The sequence below is a fragment of the Alligator mississippiensis genome, chromosome 5 (genome assembly GCF_030867095.1).
Source record: "Alligator mississippiensis isolate rAllMis1 chromosome 5, rAllMis1, whole genome shotgun sequence".
Taxonomy (NCBI): Eukaryota; Metazoa; Chordata; order Crocodylia; family Alligatoridae; genus Alligator; species Alligator mississippiensis.
The window spans coordinates 67,052,172-67,069,008 of record NC_081828.1 but is presented as its reverse complement, the minus strand read 5'-3'; the positions used below and the strand labels follow the sequence as shown (position 1 = coordinate 67,069,008).

At 49.6% G+C, this 16,837-nt stretch overlaps 1 protein-coding gene across 3 annotated transcripts in view; it reads right to left on the bottom strand.

Moving 5' to 3' along the window:
- PTPRC (protein tyrosine phosphatase receptor type C) overlaps positions 1–16,837 on the bottom strand; it is a 140,778-nt gene that overhangs the window by 36,729 nt on the left and 87,212 nt on the right. For all 3 annotated transcript variants that reach the window (XM_059728438.1, XM_059728439.1, XM_059728437.1), the window contains one exon: positions 1,190–1,374. In XM_059728438.1, the coding sequence (XP_059584421.1) occupies positions 1,190–1,374 (185 nt within the window). The remainder of the gene's footprint in view (positions 1–1,189; positions 1,375–16,837) is intronic.

The following is a 16,837-nucleotide window of genomic DNA, read 5'->3' as shown; positions in this document are numbered from 1 at the left end:
ATCATGTGTCCCCACAGCTTCCCTGCATTACCTGCTGCCTGAAGCAGCGCAGCAGGGGAAGGAAAAGGAGGAGGAGCTGCTGGAGGCAACAGGAGTCCAGCATCTGGGCAGCTGCAGCAGCAGCCCCACCAGGAAACTGTGTGCACTGGCTGGAGCCAGGCCAGTGCTGTCCTGCAGGTGCAGGGTGGGTGTAGGCAGAAGCACAGCCCCATGCAGAGTGCTGCAGGGGCAGCCGTGGGCCAAATGGAGAGGGGGTTCAGACCACACCTTCACTGCACTGCCTGGGTGAACTCTGCTGTATGTGCCCCCCACCTCCTCCCTCCACCCACAGCCAGCCAGCTCCTAGGACCTAGCATAAGGGCAGCCCCCCACATATACATGTGAACCCACACACTGTCACACACACACATCCCACATCACTCAAACTCCCACCCCCATACACACCCAACACACCAACTTCTCCACCCCAACTCCCTCCACACATTCACCCCTACCACATACACCCCACACACAGTATAAGAGTAAGACTTTATTTTACGCTGTTATGCAATCTCCTCTATATACACTACTCAAAAACATAAAAAGGACAAAAATTCATTTTTGTAATAAAAGTAAAATATAGTTCATGTTTGATTTTTAGTATATATTAAAAATAAATCATCATTTGTACAAATTATATCTTCTAAAAGATTTTGTGCGCAGCCCTTGACAGCTCACCAAAACTCGTTAAGTGGCCTGACAGATTAAATAATTGCCCACCCCTATCTTACGTCCTCATGCTTAAGAGCTTGCAAGTGTTGGCTGGATTCTGCTACAGAGTGGATTGAGGGATTTTTAAGGTGAATGTTGGAGGATTTTAGCCAAAAGACAAGTCTCTAGGTATGGAATTAAATAGCAGTCTAGGGGCATGTCTATACTCTCATCTAATTTTGGCAATAATGACATGTACATAATGATCATTTTCTGAAACATAAAAGACACTTTTAATGCCATCTCTGATCATCATAGTTAAAACTATATAAAATTATAAAACACTAGAGAATTATGAAACGAAGGCTACTGATAAAATAACGTTATCATGGTGGAAGTATTCATGACAAAAAAAAACATGTAAAATGCTAAAATGAAATAAAAACAATATTCAAGTACCAATATTTTTATTTTGAAATTAAAAATTGGTATATCTTACCTCAAAATCATATGATGTCAAGTAGGAAAGACCTTTTTTTATAAATATACATGAGTCCTTTGTCTCATTTTTGCCCTCCCATGTCAGTATAAACTTTTCCTCTGGACCATTTGCTTTCGAAACACATTGAATTTTGACTTCATTATTTGACAGAAATTCTAGTTTTGATGACTGGATAAGTGGTTCTGTTTTAAAAAAAGAAATTACACCATTTTTAGGTTAGCAGTTTTAAAAAAATGAACAATGTTATCTTTCCATCTACTTTTTACTTACTAAGCACCAACTCATTCCAAAATAGTTACTAAATTTTGCCTCCTGTAAGAACATTGGCCTTAATTCTGTAAAGCAGAAATGTGCTTTGCTGAACTGGCATACCCATAATTTGACAGTGAGGCTGTACTGTAACCAGACACCTCTTCACATGGTTTTGTAAAGCTAAGTGACACAGCAGTTGCCCCACTTCATTACAGTAAAATCCCTGTTGTCCGGGATTTTACTAACCAGTAGGGCTGTGCGAGTCGGCAACAATCCAATTCAGCTTTGGATCCGGCCACTTCAGACAGCCACAATGTGATCTGGAGCTCCGGATCAGGTTTCTGCCTTGATCTGGCCGAAGCGGCTCTGAAGCTTCGGAGCTGCCTCGGAGATCCGGCCATAGGGTATAATGGGGAATCAATGGAAGATCTATAACTTTGTTGTTTCTTGTCCGATATGGATGAAGTGTGCGGGGATGGTAGCCTCTGCTAAGAGCATGAAGCTTGCCAAGGTTTAAGGAGATCAGTGCAGGGGTTGGGGGGGAAAACTGTACCCCACATTCTTAAAAGCAAAACTCATGTCATGGCTGTGTATTACAACACAGGGGGCTGAAAACTGCAGGGCTGGTGGCTCTTACCGAGGCCACAATGCCTACCAAGTTTCAAGAAGATCAGTGCAGGGGCTGGAGGCAAACTGTACCACAAGCTGCTGACAGGCAAAACTCATGACACAAATGATCCTGTGTGTGTTAAGGCGCAGTGGGCTGAAAACTGCAGGGGTGGTGGCTCTTACCAAGGCCACAATGCATGCTAAGCTTCAAGAAGATCGGAGCAGGGGCTGGGGGGAGGGGAGAGAGCTGTGTGTGTCCTAGAGCAGGCCTGAGTGAGTGCTGGGCCCTGCCAGGCCACGAAGCCTGCCTGCCAGCTGTGTGTGTCTTGCTGTGGGAGTCTGTCATTTGGGGCCCTGCACCCCAAGCTGCTGACAGGCAAAACTTGTGATGTGGGTGGGTGACACTGTGTTTGTGTTAAGGTGCACCCTTCCTGGTGCTGGGGCCTCTGCACAACACAGCAGTGCGCCCCACTGAGGCCTCCTCCTCCCCTACAGCCACATGCCTGGTCCTCTGCTTTATGTGACAACAGGTACAATAACTTAGCTGGCTCAACACCAGTAGCATCAGAAGTAGCATCAAAGGTACCCACACAGAATTGTCCCGGAGCCTGTCATTTTATAAAAGAATTGACAGCGAGAAGTAAAGTTGTTGTGTTGTGTTGAACATATCATGTTATTCATGGTGTGTGATGGCTTATCTTGTGTTTTTATGTCTGTGTGTGTATTATGAAAAAAAAGGAGTACCTAAAAAAAAAAAATGTATCTTTGGAAGTTTTAGGGTTGAAAACTCCTTTGTCTGACTGAGGAAGTACTTGCAGTTGGTCCTGGATTGAAGGAATAGTAAAGAAGCCAGAAGCTGGCCTGGCATGCAGTGCAGGCAAGACAGACAGTCAGTGAAAATGGAAATGGAGGCCTCAGCGGGGTGAGGGACAGGCTGGGGTGGGGGATAGGTGGGAAAGGGGGATGTAGCAGTGCAGGTAAAAGTGCAGAGGTGCCTGGGGTGTCGGATGTCCAGCTGGTCACAGTGTGCCGGAATTCCACTGTGGATATTGAGTCCATGAGTTTCTGTACCTACTATCTAGGAGGCTGGGGAAGTGCAGTTCATAGGCCCAGCTCTGAAAAGTGGTTTGTACATTCAAACAAGCACCTAACCTCATCACCAGAACTGAAGCCAACTTCCTACAGCTCAAAACACAAAACCTGCCAAGTATCTCCAGTACCCCACAAACTGCACACTAGAATCTATCAAAAACAACAAAACCCAAATACCTGTGGGGGCACATTCCTCACCAAAAATACACTCTGCCTCCAGTCTCTTAGGCCTGATTCTGAGAGGGAACAAATTACAATGCAAACCACTTTTCAGAGCTGGGCCTATGAACTGCACTTCATCAGCCTCCTAGGTAGCAGGTACAGAAACTCATGGACTCAATATCCGCAGTGGAATTCTGGCACACTGTGACCAGGTGGACATCCGACACACCAGGCACCTCTGCACTTCTACCTGTGCTGCTACATCCCCCCTACACCCCACCCCAGCCTGCCCTTCACCCCATGATGCCTCCATTTCCATTTTCACTGACTGGCTTTCTTTCCTGCACTGTGGGCCAGGCCAGCCTCTGTCTTCTTTACTATTTCTTCCATCCAGGACCAACTGCAGGTACTTCCTGAGCCAGACAAAGGGGTTTTCAACCCTAAAGCTGGCATCCCGGGCAGCTAAGCTGAGCTCACCGGGAGCCTCACAACTGCACTGCAACCAGCAAACATCGGGCCTGTCAAAGTCATGACAGGTCTGGGTGTTCCCCAGCCAGGACTTCGTGCATGCATTAGCGGGAGGTTATGGTGCCGCCTTCCTGCCCTTCACCAGGGGATCATTGGTCCTGGCATTTATGGGGCTGCCATGCTGCCAGCAGTCCCACCAGACCTCCCTACCCTGGCAGGGTGCAGTTTTAGTGGTTGTGCCCAGGACCTGGGGCCTCCTCCTTCCTCATAGCCCCAATCCCATACCTCCAAGTTCGTCCTGGCACTGAACACCCTCTTGCTTGGAACACTGGTCAGTAGACAGGACAGGTGTTGCCGGGAAACCGTGGCCCGATCCTGCCACATCTGGCTGCGGCTTGCCCAGTAGGCCCAGGGGTCACATTCCAGTGGCTCCACATCCAAAGAGAGATAGTTAGCCACCAAAGCCTCAGTGCTACCTGTCCAAGGCTGGGGTCTGGTACGTTTGAACCCCAGCATTGAAGCCATGCCCATGGCCCACATTGGCAATAGTTGGCATGGAGGAGACTGGCTGCTGCTGGTGCTGGCACTGGTGTTGGTGCTGGGAGTGCTGGCACAGGAAAGTGGATCCCCCCCCCCCCCCTTCCACATCCCCTCACCTCTGCACTTTGGCCTCCCTGACTGTTCACCAGCACCTGTGTCCAGTGATCAAGGGTTTTGGGGCTGCCAGTACACATGTTCCCCTTCACCTTTGAGCTGCACTTGTCTGCCATCAAGTGGACCATACTGGACCACAAGGGGTCCAGCCGTCTCCTGATGCCCTCCTTCAGCTGCCTTACCACTGCTTGCATGTCTGGTGACATCGGCCTGCCCCAGCCAGGAACATTGATCCCCTGGAACTTCTCCATTTGGTTCTCCAGTTCCTTAACTCTGGGGATTACCTGGCTGAAGAGGACATTGCCAGTGCTAAGGGTCTCGGTAGCCTCAAGGAAGGGCTTGAGGACCACCAAGATCTGGGAGATGGTACCGCACTCAGCTCTGTTTAGGGGGGCACTGATCCCTATCTCACCAAGCAAAGCCATTTCATGGATGGCTCCACCAGCCTCTCGAGCATCAGGTATGTGGAGTTCCACCAAGTCTCCTCATCCTGTATGATTCTGTGCCACAGGATGCTGAGCTCTGCCTGTTCCTCCCACAGCATCTTGCCCCACTTGATGCTGCAGTGGAAGTAGCCCACCACCTTCCTGCATTTTGAAATCAGCTGGGTTGTAGCAGTATGGTGGCGGTGCCATCACTGGCAGCTCTGTCCCCCTCCAAGGCATCCCTCACTATTAGGTGCAGCCTGTGTGCCACACAGCGGATGCCAACAAAGTTGGCATCATGGACAGCCTTCACCATATTGGCCCCATTGTCGGTGACCATGAACCCATGGGTGAGCTTGGCCTGTCCAACAAGTCACCCCTGCACCATGCAGTTCATGGCCCCCATGATATCCTTTGCTGTGTGGGACTCATCCAGCACCTCAGCTTGCAGTAGAGCCCACCGATGGCCTGACTGATTGCACCAGTGCCCTATGAGGGAGAGATAGGTGTGATCGCCACCCCAGCTGCTCCAGATGTCGGAGATGAAGTGCAAGGCTACCTGCAGCCCTGACTTGTACAGCTCCTCCCTCAAGTACTCCCTGCATGCCTGATACAGGGAGGGCACCACCGCCCTGTTAAAGGTGGTGCATGCAGGCACTTTGTAAAATGGGGCCAGAAGTGCTACAAACTGCCTGAACCCTGACTGCTCAACTAGGGAGAAGGGCTGGCTATCCAGAGCAAGCATCTCCCCAATGCTCTGGGTGATCTCACGTGCCTTGGGAATGCACCCTGCTTTCTGTCCACCTGTCCCCCGCTGGTTCAGGGTGGCTTGTCTCTGCTGTGGGGGTAAAGGGGACTTTGGAGTGAGCAGGGGACTTCCCTTTCAGCACACTCGCACTGGTGCCAGGCTTTGCAGCAGGAAGAAGGGCAAGGAGGTGGTGCCTCCTCAGATGCAGCAGCATGGCTGTGATGGAAAGTGTCTCAAATCCTTGCCATGGCTCATGTGCCTTCAGTAGTGCTGGCAGATGGCAAACCTGGGATCATCTGCTACCTCAAAATGATCCCCCACTACACTACTCCCTGGCTTCTGGGTTGAGGGTGAGGATCCTGCCTTTTCCCCCTTCTCAGCAGGCTGAGGCTGAACAGCATGAGGAGCTGCCTCAGCTGAGCCACTTGCCTCCACAACCTCAGCCTCCTCCGAGGTGCTGCTTTCCACCTGGGTCAAGGGGAAATGTGAGGGGTGTGGAGCATTAACTCTGATTCCCCCCAGTCCCCAGAATTGCCTGAACCAGTGTGCTCAGCATCCCTGGTTCCAGCTCCAGCTCCTCCTCTGGCAGTGGGAGTCTCACGCTGAGAGCTGAAATTGGGGTGGAAGAGGCAGTGATTCTACTGCTGGTGCCCACTTCTGGACTGAGTGGAGGTGGTGCAGGTGCAGGGACGATAGGTGCAGACACTGCTCCCACTGCCTCACTGCTGTTGCTGCTCTGCGTGTGGCTGCTACCACCCCCATCCCCCCGCTGCTCCACGTATGGCTTCCACCACCCCTCCCCCACAATTCCACATCTGGCCAGAAACCCTGTACCTCAGGTAACCAGCATTTTTCAATTACTGCCCCCCCCCCTTCTCTCCACATTCCCCACTCATGCCAGATAGCAGGGATTTTACTTGTAAATAGGATCTTTGTATTTGGAAATGTTGTACACAATTTATTATTTCACAAATAAAGACATTCCATGTGTGCTTGTTTATATAATTTACAATAATACATGGCTGTAGTTGCTCAGGCTACACTAGAATGCTCCCTCAGCTGGAGGGAAGCTGTGCTAGGGGAAGCGGGGTATGGCCAGTTCAGGCTGAACTGGCCAGATAGGGGTTTAATTTCCCCCTCCCTGCTCCACCAGCAGGGTCCTGATACAGGTCTACCAGGAGCTCCCCCTTCGCTGCTGCAGTGGAGGGATACCATTACCCATTAGGCAGAGGAGGCAGTTAAGGGGGTGTTATTCCTCTTCTACTCACACAAGAGAGACCACACACGAGAGACCACAGCCGGGTCTGCCTGCCCTGACCGCCACTGCTACTAGCTCCCTGCTTGGGGCAAGCAGTGGAATAAGACCCCTTCTGTCCCCTCCTCCGGACAATGGAGGGAGGAGAAATAACTACCTTATCCCCCTTCCCCCCCAGAAGTCCTGCCAGCCAGTGTCTAGCTGTGCTTCCTCCTGGATGCTGCAGTGACAAGGGGGAAGGGCCCTTGATGGGGGCAGCAGCCCATGTCATAGTGTGTAGTGTGGGGGAGTGTGAGACCTTTCCCGTGGGGGGCCGCACTGCAGGGCGGGCAGAACTGAAGCAGACTGCTCATGGCAGCACCGGGACTCAGAGGGGGCCAGAGCCCTCCAAGACCCCCACAGTGTCACCACACTCCATAGCAGCTTTCCTAGACAAGCAATACGGCACCCTGAATGGAACAGGCTTGTGCTTGGGGAAACCATGACAGGGGCTGCTACCCCCATCACGGTCACTCCAACCTTGCCACTCCTGTGGTTATGCAGGGGCAGGGCACAGGCCAGATACCAGCTGCCAGGGCCCTGGTGGGGCAGGCAGTGGTGTTATTCACCATTCTGGCCCCAGGGAACTGCAGCAGGGTTTGCCTGACTTGATTGCTGCCGCCACTCACTCTGTTTCCGGGACAAGTTGGGTTATTCACCCCTCTGACCCTGGTGCATTCTGCCACCTGCCGTGGGCACAGAGTGATTGGCAGCAGTGGTGGCCAGGATGGGAAGACCCTGCTGTGATGCCCCAGAAGCGCCCCAAGGATGGGGGGCTTATTCTGCCACTTGCCTCAGGCACAGAGCAAGTGGCAGTGGCCGGGGTGGGCAGACCACACTGCAGCGCCATGGGGACACCCCAAAGAAAGGAATTATTCAAAAATGGGGGGGCTGATTCTGCAGCTTGCCCCGGGCACAGAGGGAGTGGCGGTGGCCTGAGTGAGCAGACCCCACCACAGTGCCCTGGGGGCTCCCCAAGTTGGGGGAGCTTATTCCAAAAGGGGGGTGGTTTATTCTGCTGCTTGCCCTGGGCAGAGAGTGAGCAGTGGTTCCTGGAGTGGGCAGACCACACTGTGGCACCCCAGGGGCACCCCAAGGTGGGGAGCTTATTTCAAAGGCTAGATTTATCCTGCTGCTTGCCCCGGGCACAGAGTGAGTGGTGGTGGCCAAGGTGGGCAGAGCCCACTGAGATGCCCTCGTGGAACCCCAAAGGGGACGGTTTATTCTGAAGTGGGAGGGCTTACTCCGCCACTTGCCCTGGGCAAGTGAGTGGCAGCACTGGCCACTGGTATGGGCAGACCCTGCTGTGGTGCCCCAAGGGCACCCCAGGGGAGAGTATTATTCTGAAGCAGGGGGGCTTATTCTGCTGTTTGCCTCAGACACAGAGCAAGTGGTGGTGGCCAGGGCAGACAGAATCCACTGTAGCACCCCCAGGGAAGAGAAAGGAATAACCCTGCCCACTGCCCCCTGCAAGAGGCCTGGGAGCCCAGCATCTGGCCCCACCCCATCCCTGTCCTTGTCCCCTGCCCCAGCCCTGTTATGGTTTCCCCAAGCATGAACCCCTTCCCATCTGCACTGTTGGGTGAGGGGGTAGGGATGGGGTTATTCCCCCTCCCTCCAGCATCTGGCTGATGAGGACATAAGGGGGTTTATTCTGCCACTTGTGCCAAGCAGGAAGCAAGCAGCAGCAGCACTGGTTGGGGCAGGCAGACCCTGCTGGCACAAGGGTGATTAAGCCCAGTCCCTGTCCCCACCAAAGGGCCCTGGCAGCCAGCGCCAAGTCCCAGTCCCGGCCCCACCCCTGCTCCTGCCCAGCTACTGGAGCAGTGATGGGGAAGTGACCATGATGAAGGCAGCAGCCCCTGTCATTGTTTCCCCAAATGTGAGACTCTTCCTAGTGGGTGGCTATGCTATGGGGTGAGGAAAGCTGCTATGGAGCACAGTGGTGCTGTGGGGGGGAGAGGACTTGGAGGACTCTGGCCCCTTCTGAGCTCCAATGCTGCCATGTGCAGTCTGCCACAGCTCTGCCTTCCCTGCAGTGTGGCCCTGTCCTGGGAAGGGGCTTGTGCTCCTCAACAATATGATAAGGTCTGCTGCCCCCATCAAGGGCCCTGACCCCTCACCGCTGCAGTGGCTGGGTGGAAGCAGGGCCACTTGGAGGGCAGGGTGGGGTTATTCTCCCACCCTCTGGTGTCTGAAGGAGGCTTATTCTGCCACTTGCCCCAAGCAGGGAGCGAGCAGCAGTGGTGGTGGTTGGGGTGGGAAGACCCCAGTGCAGTGCCCCGGTGGCAGAGGGGGGAATAACCCCAGCCAGGGGCCCTGGTGGCCAGTGTCTGGCCCCACCCAGCTGCTGTAGCAGCTGTTCACCCCATCAGAACCCCTGCCCCCTCACAGCTGCAGCGGCCGGGCAGGAGTGTGGCCAGACACCAGCCAGCAGTGCCCCTTTGGTGGAGGGGGCAGGGATGGAGGTTATTCCCCTTCCCTCTGGTGTCTGGCAGAGGGGGCTTATTCCAGTGCTTGCCCCAAGCAGGGAACAAGCAGCAGTGGTGGCGGCAGTCAGAGTGGGCAGACCCATTTGTGGTCCCCCAGGGGTAGAGGGGAGAAAGCCCCCGCTTTATGCCTCAGGGGTCATGCTGGCCAGATGCTACAGCAGCAAAGAGGGAGATGAGGCTCCAGTCCCTGCCGGTGGCATATGGAGGGGGGAATTAAACCCCTCTCCGGCCAGACCCCTGCCCCTGCCTGTCCCTGCTCACCTGGGGAGTAAAGGAGCGGGGCCAGCCCTGTGCTGCTACAGCAGAAAGCCCAGCCCAGAGAGCAGGTTGCTGGGGGACTTTGGTTTAGTTCAACCAGGAAGGGGGCTGGGACAGACATTGCATAAACCAGTTTGAGCCAACTCAGTTAAGTCTGGTATTACATTCAACCAGGTTTATCTCAAACCAGTTTTAGTCATTTTGAAAGTGGCTTATGTACACTGAATGTCTGTTTTAAACCAGCATCTGATTAGTTTCTGATCACTTAAACTGGTTTATGTGTAATGTCTGTCCCTAACCTAAGAAAGCAAGTCATGTTTGGAGCCCCAGGCTGGCAGGAGAGCCCCAGGGACCAAGCAGGAAGCAAATGAGGAAGGGAGACCCATCCCCCACTGCTGCTGTCCACAGTTGACCAGGAGTGAGGCAAACCTCAGGTCATTCATACCTCACTCTAGCCCTAGAGACTCATGCCTTGCTGTAGCAGAGGGCTGCCAGAAGTGGCTGCATGGAGTACCAGGCTTGGTGACGGTGAAAGGCAGGTTCCTACTCATGCCCACTTCCCCAGATTTCCCATGCTATCCCAAGGACTCCAGCTGCTTGGCATGGCTACTTGGCTGAGTTTGGTGGGGACAGTGGTGGAGGTGGGCAATCCCCTCTTCCAGCACCTGTTCTGACACTAGAGGATACCAAAGGGACTGGGCAGAGAGCCTGAAAGTAGGACTCACCCACTACTGCAGTCCCCAGATAAGCTTAAAACCCTATTCAGTTGCTCACTGAAGCCCCCAGCTTAAGTAGGGCATGAGTGGCCTGGGGCTTCCTACTTCCCTGGGTCAGCCAGGTCCTTGGGTCAGCCAGGGATAGTAGTGGCAGCAAGTGGGTCCCTGTAACAGAGAACCAGGAGCTTCTGTTGCTTGAAAGAGAAGCCACAGCAGGGATGTGTCTAGCTCAGGGGAGGGAAGGCAGCCAGTTCTGAGCTAGCTGGATGGGAGTAGGCAGGCAGGGGCACATAGGCTGCAAGCACTTATTGCAGGACCAACGGCCTAGCAATAGGACAATAGGGCATCACCCTAGTTAGGTAACAAGTGCAATGCCATGGTAGCTAGAGCAAAAGCAGTAAGCTGCCCTGAAGGCTGAGACAGCACACCTGCAACAAGTCAGGGGATCACCTGACTGGAAGGGGAAGAGCCAGGGGATATAAGCCTGAGGCATGGAGGTAGTGTGACCCTGAACCTAGGAGAAAGAGGAGTTTCTAGCAGCTCAGGCTGGTGATAGCTGCAAGCCATGGCAGGTACTCCTAAGGCCAAGAGTGCCAGGAAGCAGGGAGGTGGCTTGGCAGTAGTATGATGATGCAGAAGAAGGGAGACTGAGTTTAACATGGTGGCTTGCATTTTTGTTTTAGTTTTAACTGGAGAATCAGCTGTAGCTGTTGGAATGGAAAGGAGGCCACTAAGGTGGCTGAAGACTACTCCAAATTTTGAGCCCTGCCAGGGGCAGAGACTTGGGACTGAGGAGGCCTTGAAGGGGAATAAAATGGAGTTGAATCACCATTATGTGTAAGCGAGCAAATCACATACCCTGCTTAGGCTATGGGGAAGTCAAAAGAACATGACCCAAAACCGCTAGGATAGCGCAGACTGAAACAATTCTGTCTTAGTCCAGTGAAAGCAGAAACTTAGTGTAAAAATAATTCTGAGCAGGTCACGTACTGGCCTGCCGAGGCAGCCCAGAACGGAAAGTAACCCTGTGGTTACAAGTCAAAAGAACCGCCCCCCCCTAAACTAACACTGCTGTACTAAAAATAAGTAAAAACATGCTCATTACTATCAAAGTCATGGCAAATGCTAATTAGTATATGCTGTTGCTGTGCTTATGATGTCATATTTTCTGTATAAACTCGCCTCACCTATTGTACGGGTCAGACCTCTTCACAATTCTCCAGTTGTGTATGAGTCTGTCCAGAATGCATTCTTTAATAAATCAAGTCTTTAAACTTATGTTGTAATTTGTCTGAGCCTCCGCCCAATGAACCTGGGGACTTAAATTTTTCCCCAACAGTTTTCTGGTGTCAGCAGCAGGATGTGACAGAACACCGAGCTGGCAGCTTGAACAGTCTGGGGACACAGCTGACACCCGTGGCGCCAAAACTCAGAGGTAAGAGATCCTAATTTTAAAATCTCACCTAACAGGTCTCAGCGCTCCCTAGCCTGGACGAGTAACGTCTTCTCGGCGGTAAGCATTCCCTATGTTATTTATATAAAGCTTAAGCCTTGGTTTATCTGTCTGGTTAAAGTGTACTAGAATACATTTTTTGAAGTTGAGTATGTGGAACCCATGACAGGTAGACTTTTAATTTCGTCTGGGGACGCCTAGACTCTTCTTTGTCTATCTCTTTGCCTACTGGCCTCTAATAGTCCCTGTCTTGATGACTTTGATTTATATTTGAGAGATTGTCTTGCGTCTTTCCCTCATGTCTGGTTCACGGGCAGCCGCCCCAAGTTGGCTGCTTGCGAGCCAATCTTGAATGCAAGGGCTCGTGTTCCACTTTGTGAGTTCCCTTTTGTGTCTTTGGCACCGGGAATCGCTCTGATGAACCCGTTTCCCTTCCCTTTTGTGTCTTTGGTATCTCTCTCTTGAATTTATTGTATTCTGTATTGTCCTAACAATGGGTTGAGAATCCTCTTGTCCAGATCCAAAATCACCCTTGGGGTATATGTATAAAACATACAGACCCCAATTAGGCCCAAAGAAACAAAAGCACTTGATTGAATTAGCTCATGTTTGGAAAGGGTATACCTATGAAAACACTGAGTTACAGTTCCCTAATGATGAAACCTTCTAGCCACAGTCAAAATTGGGCCACTGTCTGCTGAATATGCCTTTTTGTTAAGTCCTACTGCTCCAGTAAATATATTAGGAAAAGATTTGTTGTGTAAATTAGGCACTATAATCTACTGCTCCCCTGAGGGCGTATATTTAAATTTGCCCTCTAATCAGACCCAAAATTTGATGCTCTTGTTCTCTACAGACTCTGAAAGCCACCGAATAGATGGAGACTGTTCCAACTCTCCATCTCTTTCGGATGTTCCAGAGTCTTTGTGGGCTTCCCATCTCAATAAAACGGGGAAACTCTTGAACATTGAGCCAGTTCAGTTAACCTATAACACGCGCAAATCTTTTCCTGCAGTAAATCAGTATCCCCTTTCCCGGAAAGCCGAGGAAACCCCTCTACTATCCTCAGCATGATTCCTGCCTCTGCTGCATTTTTTTCTGTTGTTAATTTATATTCTGCTTTTTTCTATCCCAGTTCACCCTAAGTCTCAATTTGTGTTTGCATTTACCTACAAGAAAAAGCAATATACATGGACACGATTACCACAAGGGTTTACTAAAAGTCCCTCCATATTTTCTCAAGCATTAAAGAAAGACTTAAATGCTGTAAATTTGCCCTGGCATTCAATACTCATACAATATGTTAATAACCTCATGATTGCTTCAGAAAAAGATGCATGCATTACTGATACTGTTCATTTGCTAAAATGCTTAGCTCAAGAAGGTCATAAAGCATCAAAGGCTAAATTGCAGTTCTGCCAACCTAAAGTTGTATATCTAGGGCATAAAATTTCTAAAGGACACAAGCATTTAACTGCTGACCGCATTTCTGCTGTTCTTTGCCTTCCTAGACCTACCACCAAAAAGCAACTTAGAGAATTTTTAGGCGCTGCTTCTTACTGTAGACAATGGATCCCTAACTTTTCTCTCCTTGCTAAACCTTTACATGAACTTACTAAGAATACCATTCCTAAAAGTTCTCTTCCATAGACCAAGCACCATGAGCAAGCCTTTGTTGATCTAAAAACTGCACTTGCATCAGCTCTGGCACTTGGGCGACCTGATTATGACAGGTGAGACAGTGTCGCTACTAGAGTCCTAACTCAACCCTTTAGTTCCTCTTCTAAGCCAATTGCTTACTTTTCTTCCTTGCTTGACCCTGTTGCCCAAGGTTTCCCACCTTGTTTGCGTGCTGTAGCTGCTGCAGCAGTGCTTTTAGAAAAGTCTGCAACCATGGTTTTTAGGATCTCCTCTTGCCCTTGCTGTTCCCCATGCTGTCTCTGCCTTATTGAATCGAGATAAAACTCAAACACTTATCCTCCCAAAGATTGTCTTCTTATAAGCGTATAATTCTGGCTGCTGACAATGTCACTTTTGTCCACTATAATGTTTTAAATCCTGCTTCTCTTTTACCTTCACCACATGAAGGTGATATTCACTTACTAGATCATGACTGTCTCACCCAAGTAAATCAAATACTTACTCCTCGCCCTGATCTGTCTAATATACCTCTAACCCTGACTGCATTTTTTTTTTTTTTTGTAGACGGGTCATGTAAAAGGGATGATATGGGACAACTCCGTGCTGAATTTGCAGTATGTACACCCCATGAGGTTGTTGAAGCACACAGTCTCTCTAGTATTCATAGTGCTCAGCCTGCTGAACTAATAGCTCTTACCCATGCCTGTATCCTTGCAACTATTCAGTCAGTTAATATTTGCACTGACTCTCAGTATGCCTTTAAAGTCTGCCAGTCTGCTAGACAAATTTGAAAACAATGTGAGTTTCTTACCTCTTCTGGATCCTTTATTTTGCATGCTGTTATAGTAAAAACTTTACTAGACGCTATTTTACTACCTAAACAAATTTCTGTTATGCATTACAAAGCTCATACAGGTCACTCTGACCCAATCAGTCTAGGGAATGCTTATGCCGATAAGCATGCCCAGCTTGCAGCTATTTATGGTTCCCCGCTTTCTATTTTCCTTTGTCCACTGCTCAACCTCTCCCCTTCTACTATTTCTCTCTTACAAGATGCAGCTCCGGAGTCAGAAAAAGTGCCTGGAGTGCAGCTGGCTGCATCTTGCATTCTGATACCTTATGGCACTCTCCTGATGGACGTATTGTTGCCCCTAAAGGTCTGGTTTCTCGTCTTGCACGTGCAGAAGCTCAAAAATTCTCTCAAACTTGCAATGTGTCTGCAACATGGCATTGGTAAACCCATTCATGTACAGGCTAGTGCTACACCATGGTCTTATAGTCCATTCCAAAATTTACAAGTGAATTTTATTAACTTACCTCCTAACAAAGAATTTAAACATGTGCTTGTCATTATATGTCATTTTAGCGAATGGGTAGAAGCCTAGCCTACCCTAGCAGAAGAGCAGATGCGATCTCTGTTGCAAAAAAGTTAATGACTGAACTAATTCCACGTTTTGAAGTACCTCGTACCATAAATTCAGATCACAGACCACATTTTATTTCTCAAATTCAAAAAGCACTCAGTAAAGCCTTAGGATTTATCTGGAAATTCCACACACCATACCATCCATCCAGTTCAGGAAAGGTAAAGCAACTTAACCGAGACATAAAAACCAAATTACCAAAGCTTTGTAAACAAACTGGACTCCCGTGGCCTGATATTCTTCCTATTGTGCTTATGCACCTTAAAAACATGCCTAATAGGAAACATGGACTCACCCCACATGAAATACTATTTAAAAGGCCTATGAACATTGGCTTGAGCCCTATTAGAAAATTAAAACAACTAATTTATTTGAAGGTCATGAAAATGTGCTAAACTATTGCAAAGGGCTCATAAATACTGTCAAAGCTTTATTTTCACAGGTTAGTGCTGCTTTACCAATCCCTATTAATATTCCTGGCCACTCCTTAAACCCTGGGTCCTTGTAAAAGAGTTCCGACAGAAAAACTGCTTGCAGCCCAGGTGCAGGGGACCTTACCAAGTTTTGTTAACAACCAACACTGCTGTAAGGGTTAAGGGAAAACCTGCCTGGATCCATACATCTCACTGAAGAACTGTAACACCAGAGCAAGAAGACCTCCAACAAACAACAGCTGTATCCCAACCAAGGTTGAAACCTTTCCCTGAGGCTGAGGACAAAGACCCTCAGGACCGCACTCAAGCAAGTGAGGAGTATCAAGTGATATTGACATCAAGGTGAACAAACAGACAATGAAAACCAGAAGAATTGCCTGCAGAGGCAAGCCAAACAATACTTGCCAACATGATTAAAAAACTTGTCATAACTGCTATCTTGTTTAGCTCAATTGCTTTAAGCGCTTCAAATGTTTACTTAAGTCTGCTGCAGAAAGTATCAAAAGCTCTAAATGCGTCAGATTGCTGGGTATGTGGCCTAAGTCCTAGGACTCATAGCAAGAGATTCCTCATGATCCCTCATCCCCTAAGTTTAGGGAACATGATGGCTGAGTGAACAAATTTAAATCATTCCAAATAAAAATAGAGTGATCCTTCTTCTGAAGGATCAAAGGGGGGAATGAAGGGGAATAAAATGGAGTTGAATCACCATTATGTGTAAGCGAGCAAATCACATACCCTGCTTAGGCTATGGGGAAGTCAAAAGAACATGACCCAAAACCGCTAGGATAGCGCAGACTGAAACAATTCTGTCTTAGTCCAGTGAAAGCAGAAACTTAGTGTAAAAATAATTCTGAGCAGGTCACGTACTGGCCTGCCGAGGCAGCCCAGAACGGAAAGTAACCCTGTGGTTACAAGTCAAAAGAACCGCCCCCCCCCCTAAACTAACACTGCTGTACTAAAAATAAGTAAAAACATGCTCATTACTATCAAAGTCATGGCAAATGCTAATTAGTATATGCTGTTGCTGTGCTTATGTCGTCATATTTTCTGTATAAACATGCCTCGCCTATTGTACGGGGTCAAACCTCTTCACAATTCTCCAGTTGTGTATGAGTCTGTCCAGAATGCATTCTTTTATAAATCAAGTCTGTAAACTTATGTTGTAATTTGTCTGAGCCTCCGCCCAACGAACCCGGGGACTTAATTTTTTTCCCCAACAGCCTGAGGCCAAGAAGACCAGAGCCTGAGCCCAGAAGGGGTGATATAGGTGGCCTGAGGCCAACTGGGCTGTAGCCTAAGCCCAGAGAGGGTGACACAGGCAGCCAGGGGATGTTGAAAGGCTGAGGGTGAAAGACCAGGCCGAAGCCAGTGGGCTTAGGCTAGCAGTCTACAGCCAGAGTAACCTGTAAGCTAAGGCTAAGAAGGCCGAAGCTTATACAAGGGAGTAACTGGTGACAGAATGACATCTGTGAGGCATTGGTCTGGCTGTAGAGGGTGCAGGATGTCATGAATTCAGCCCA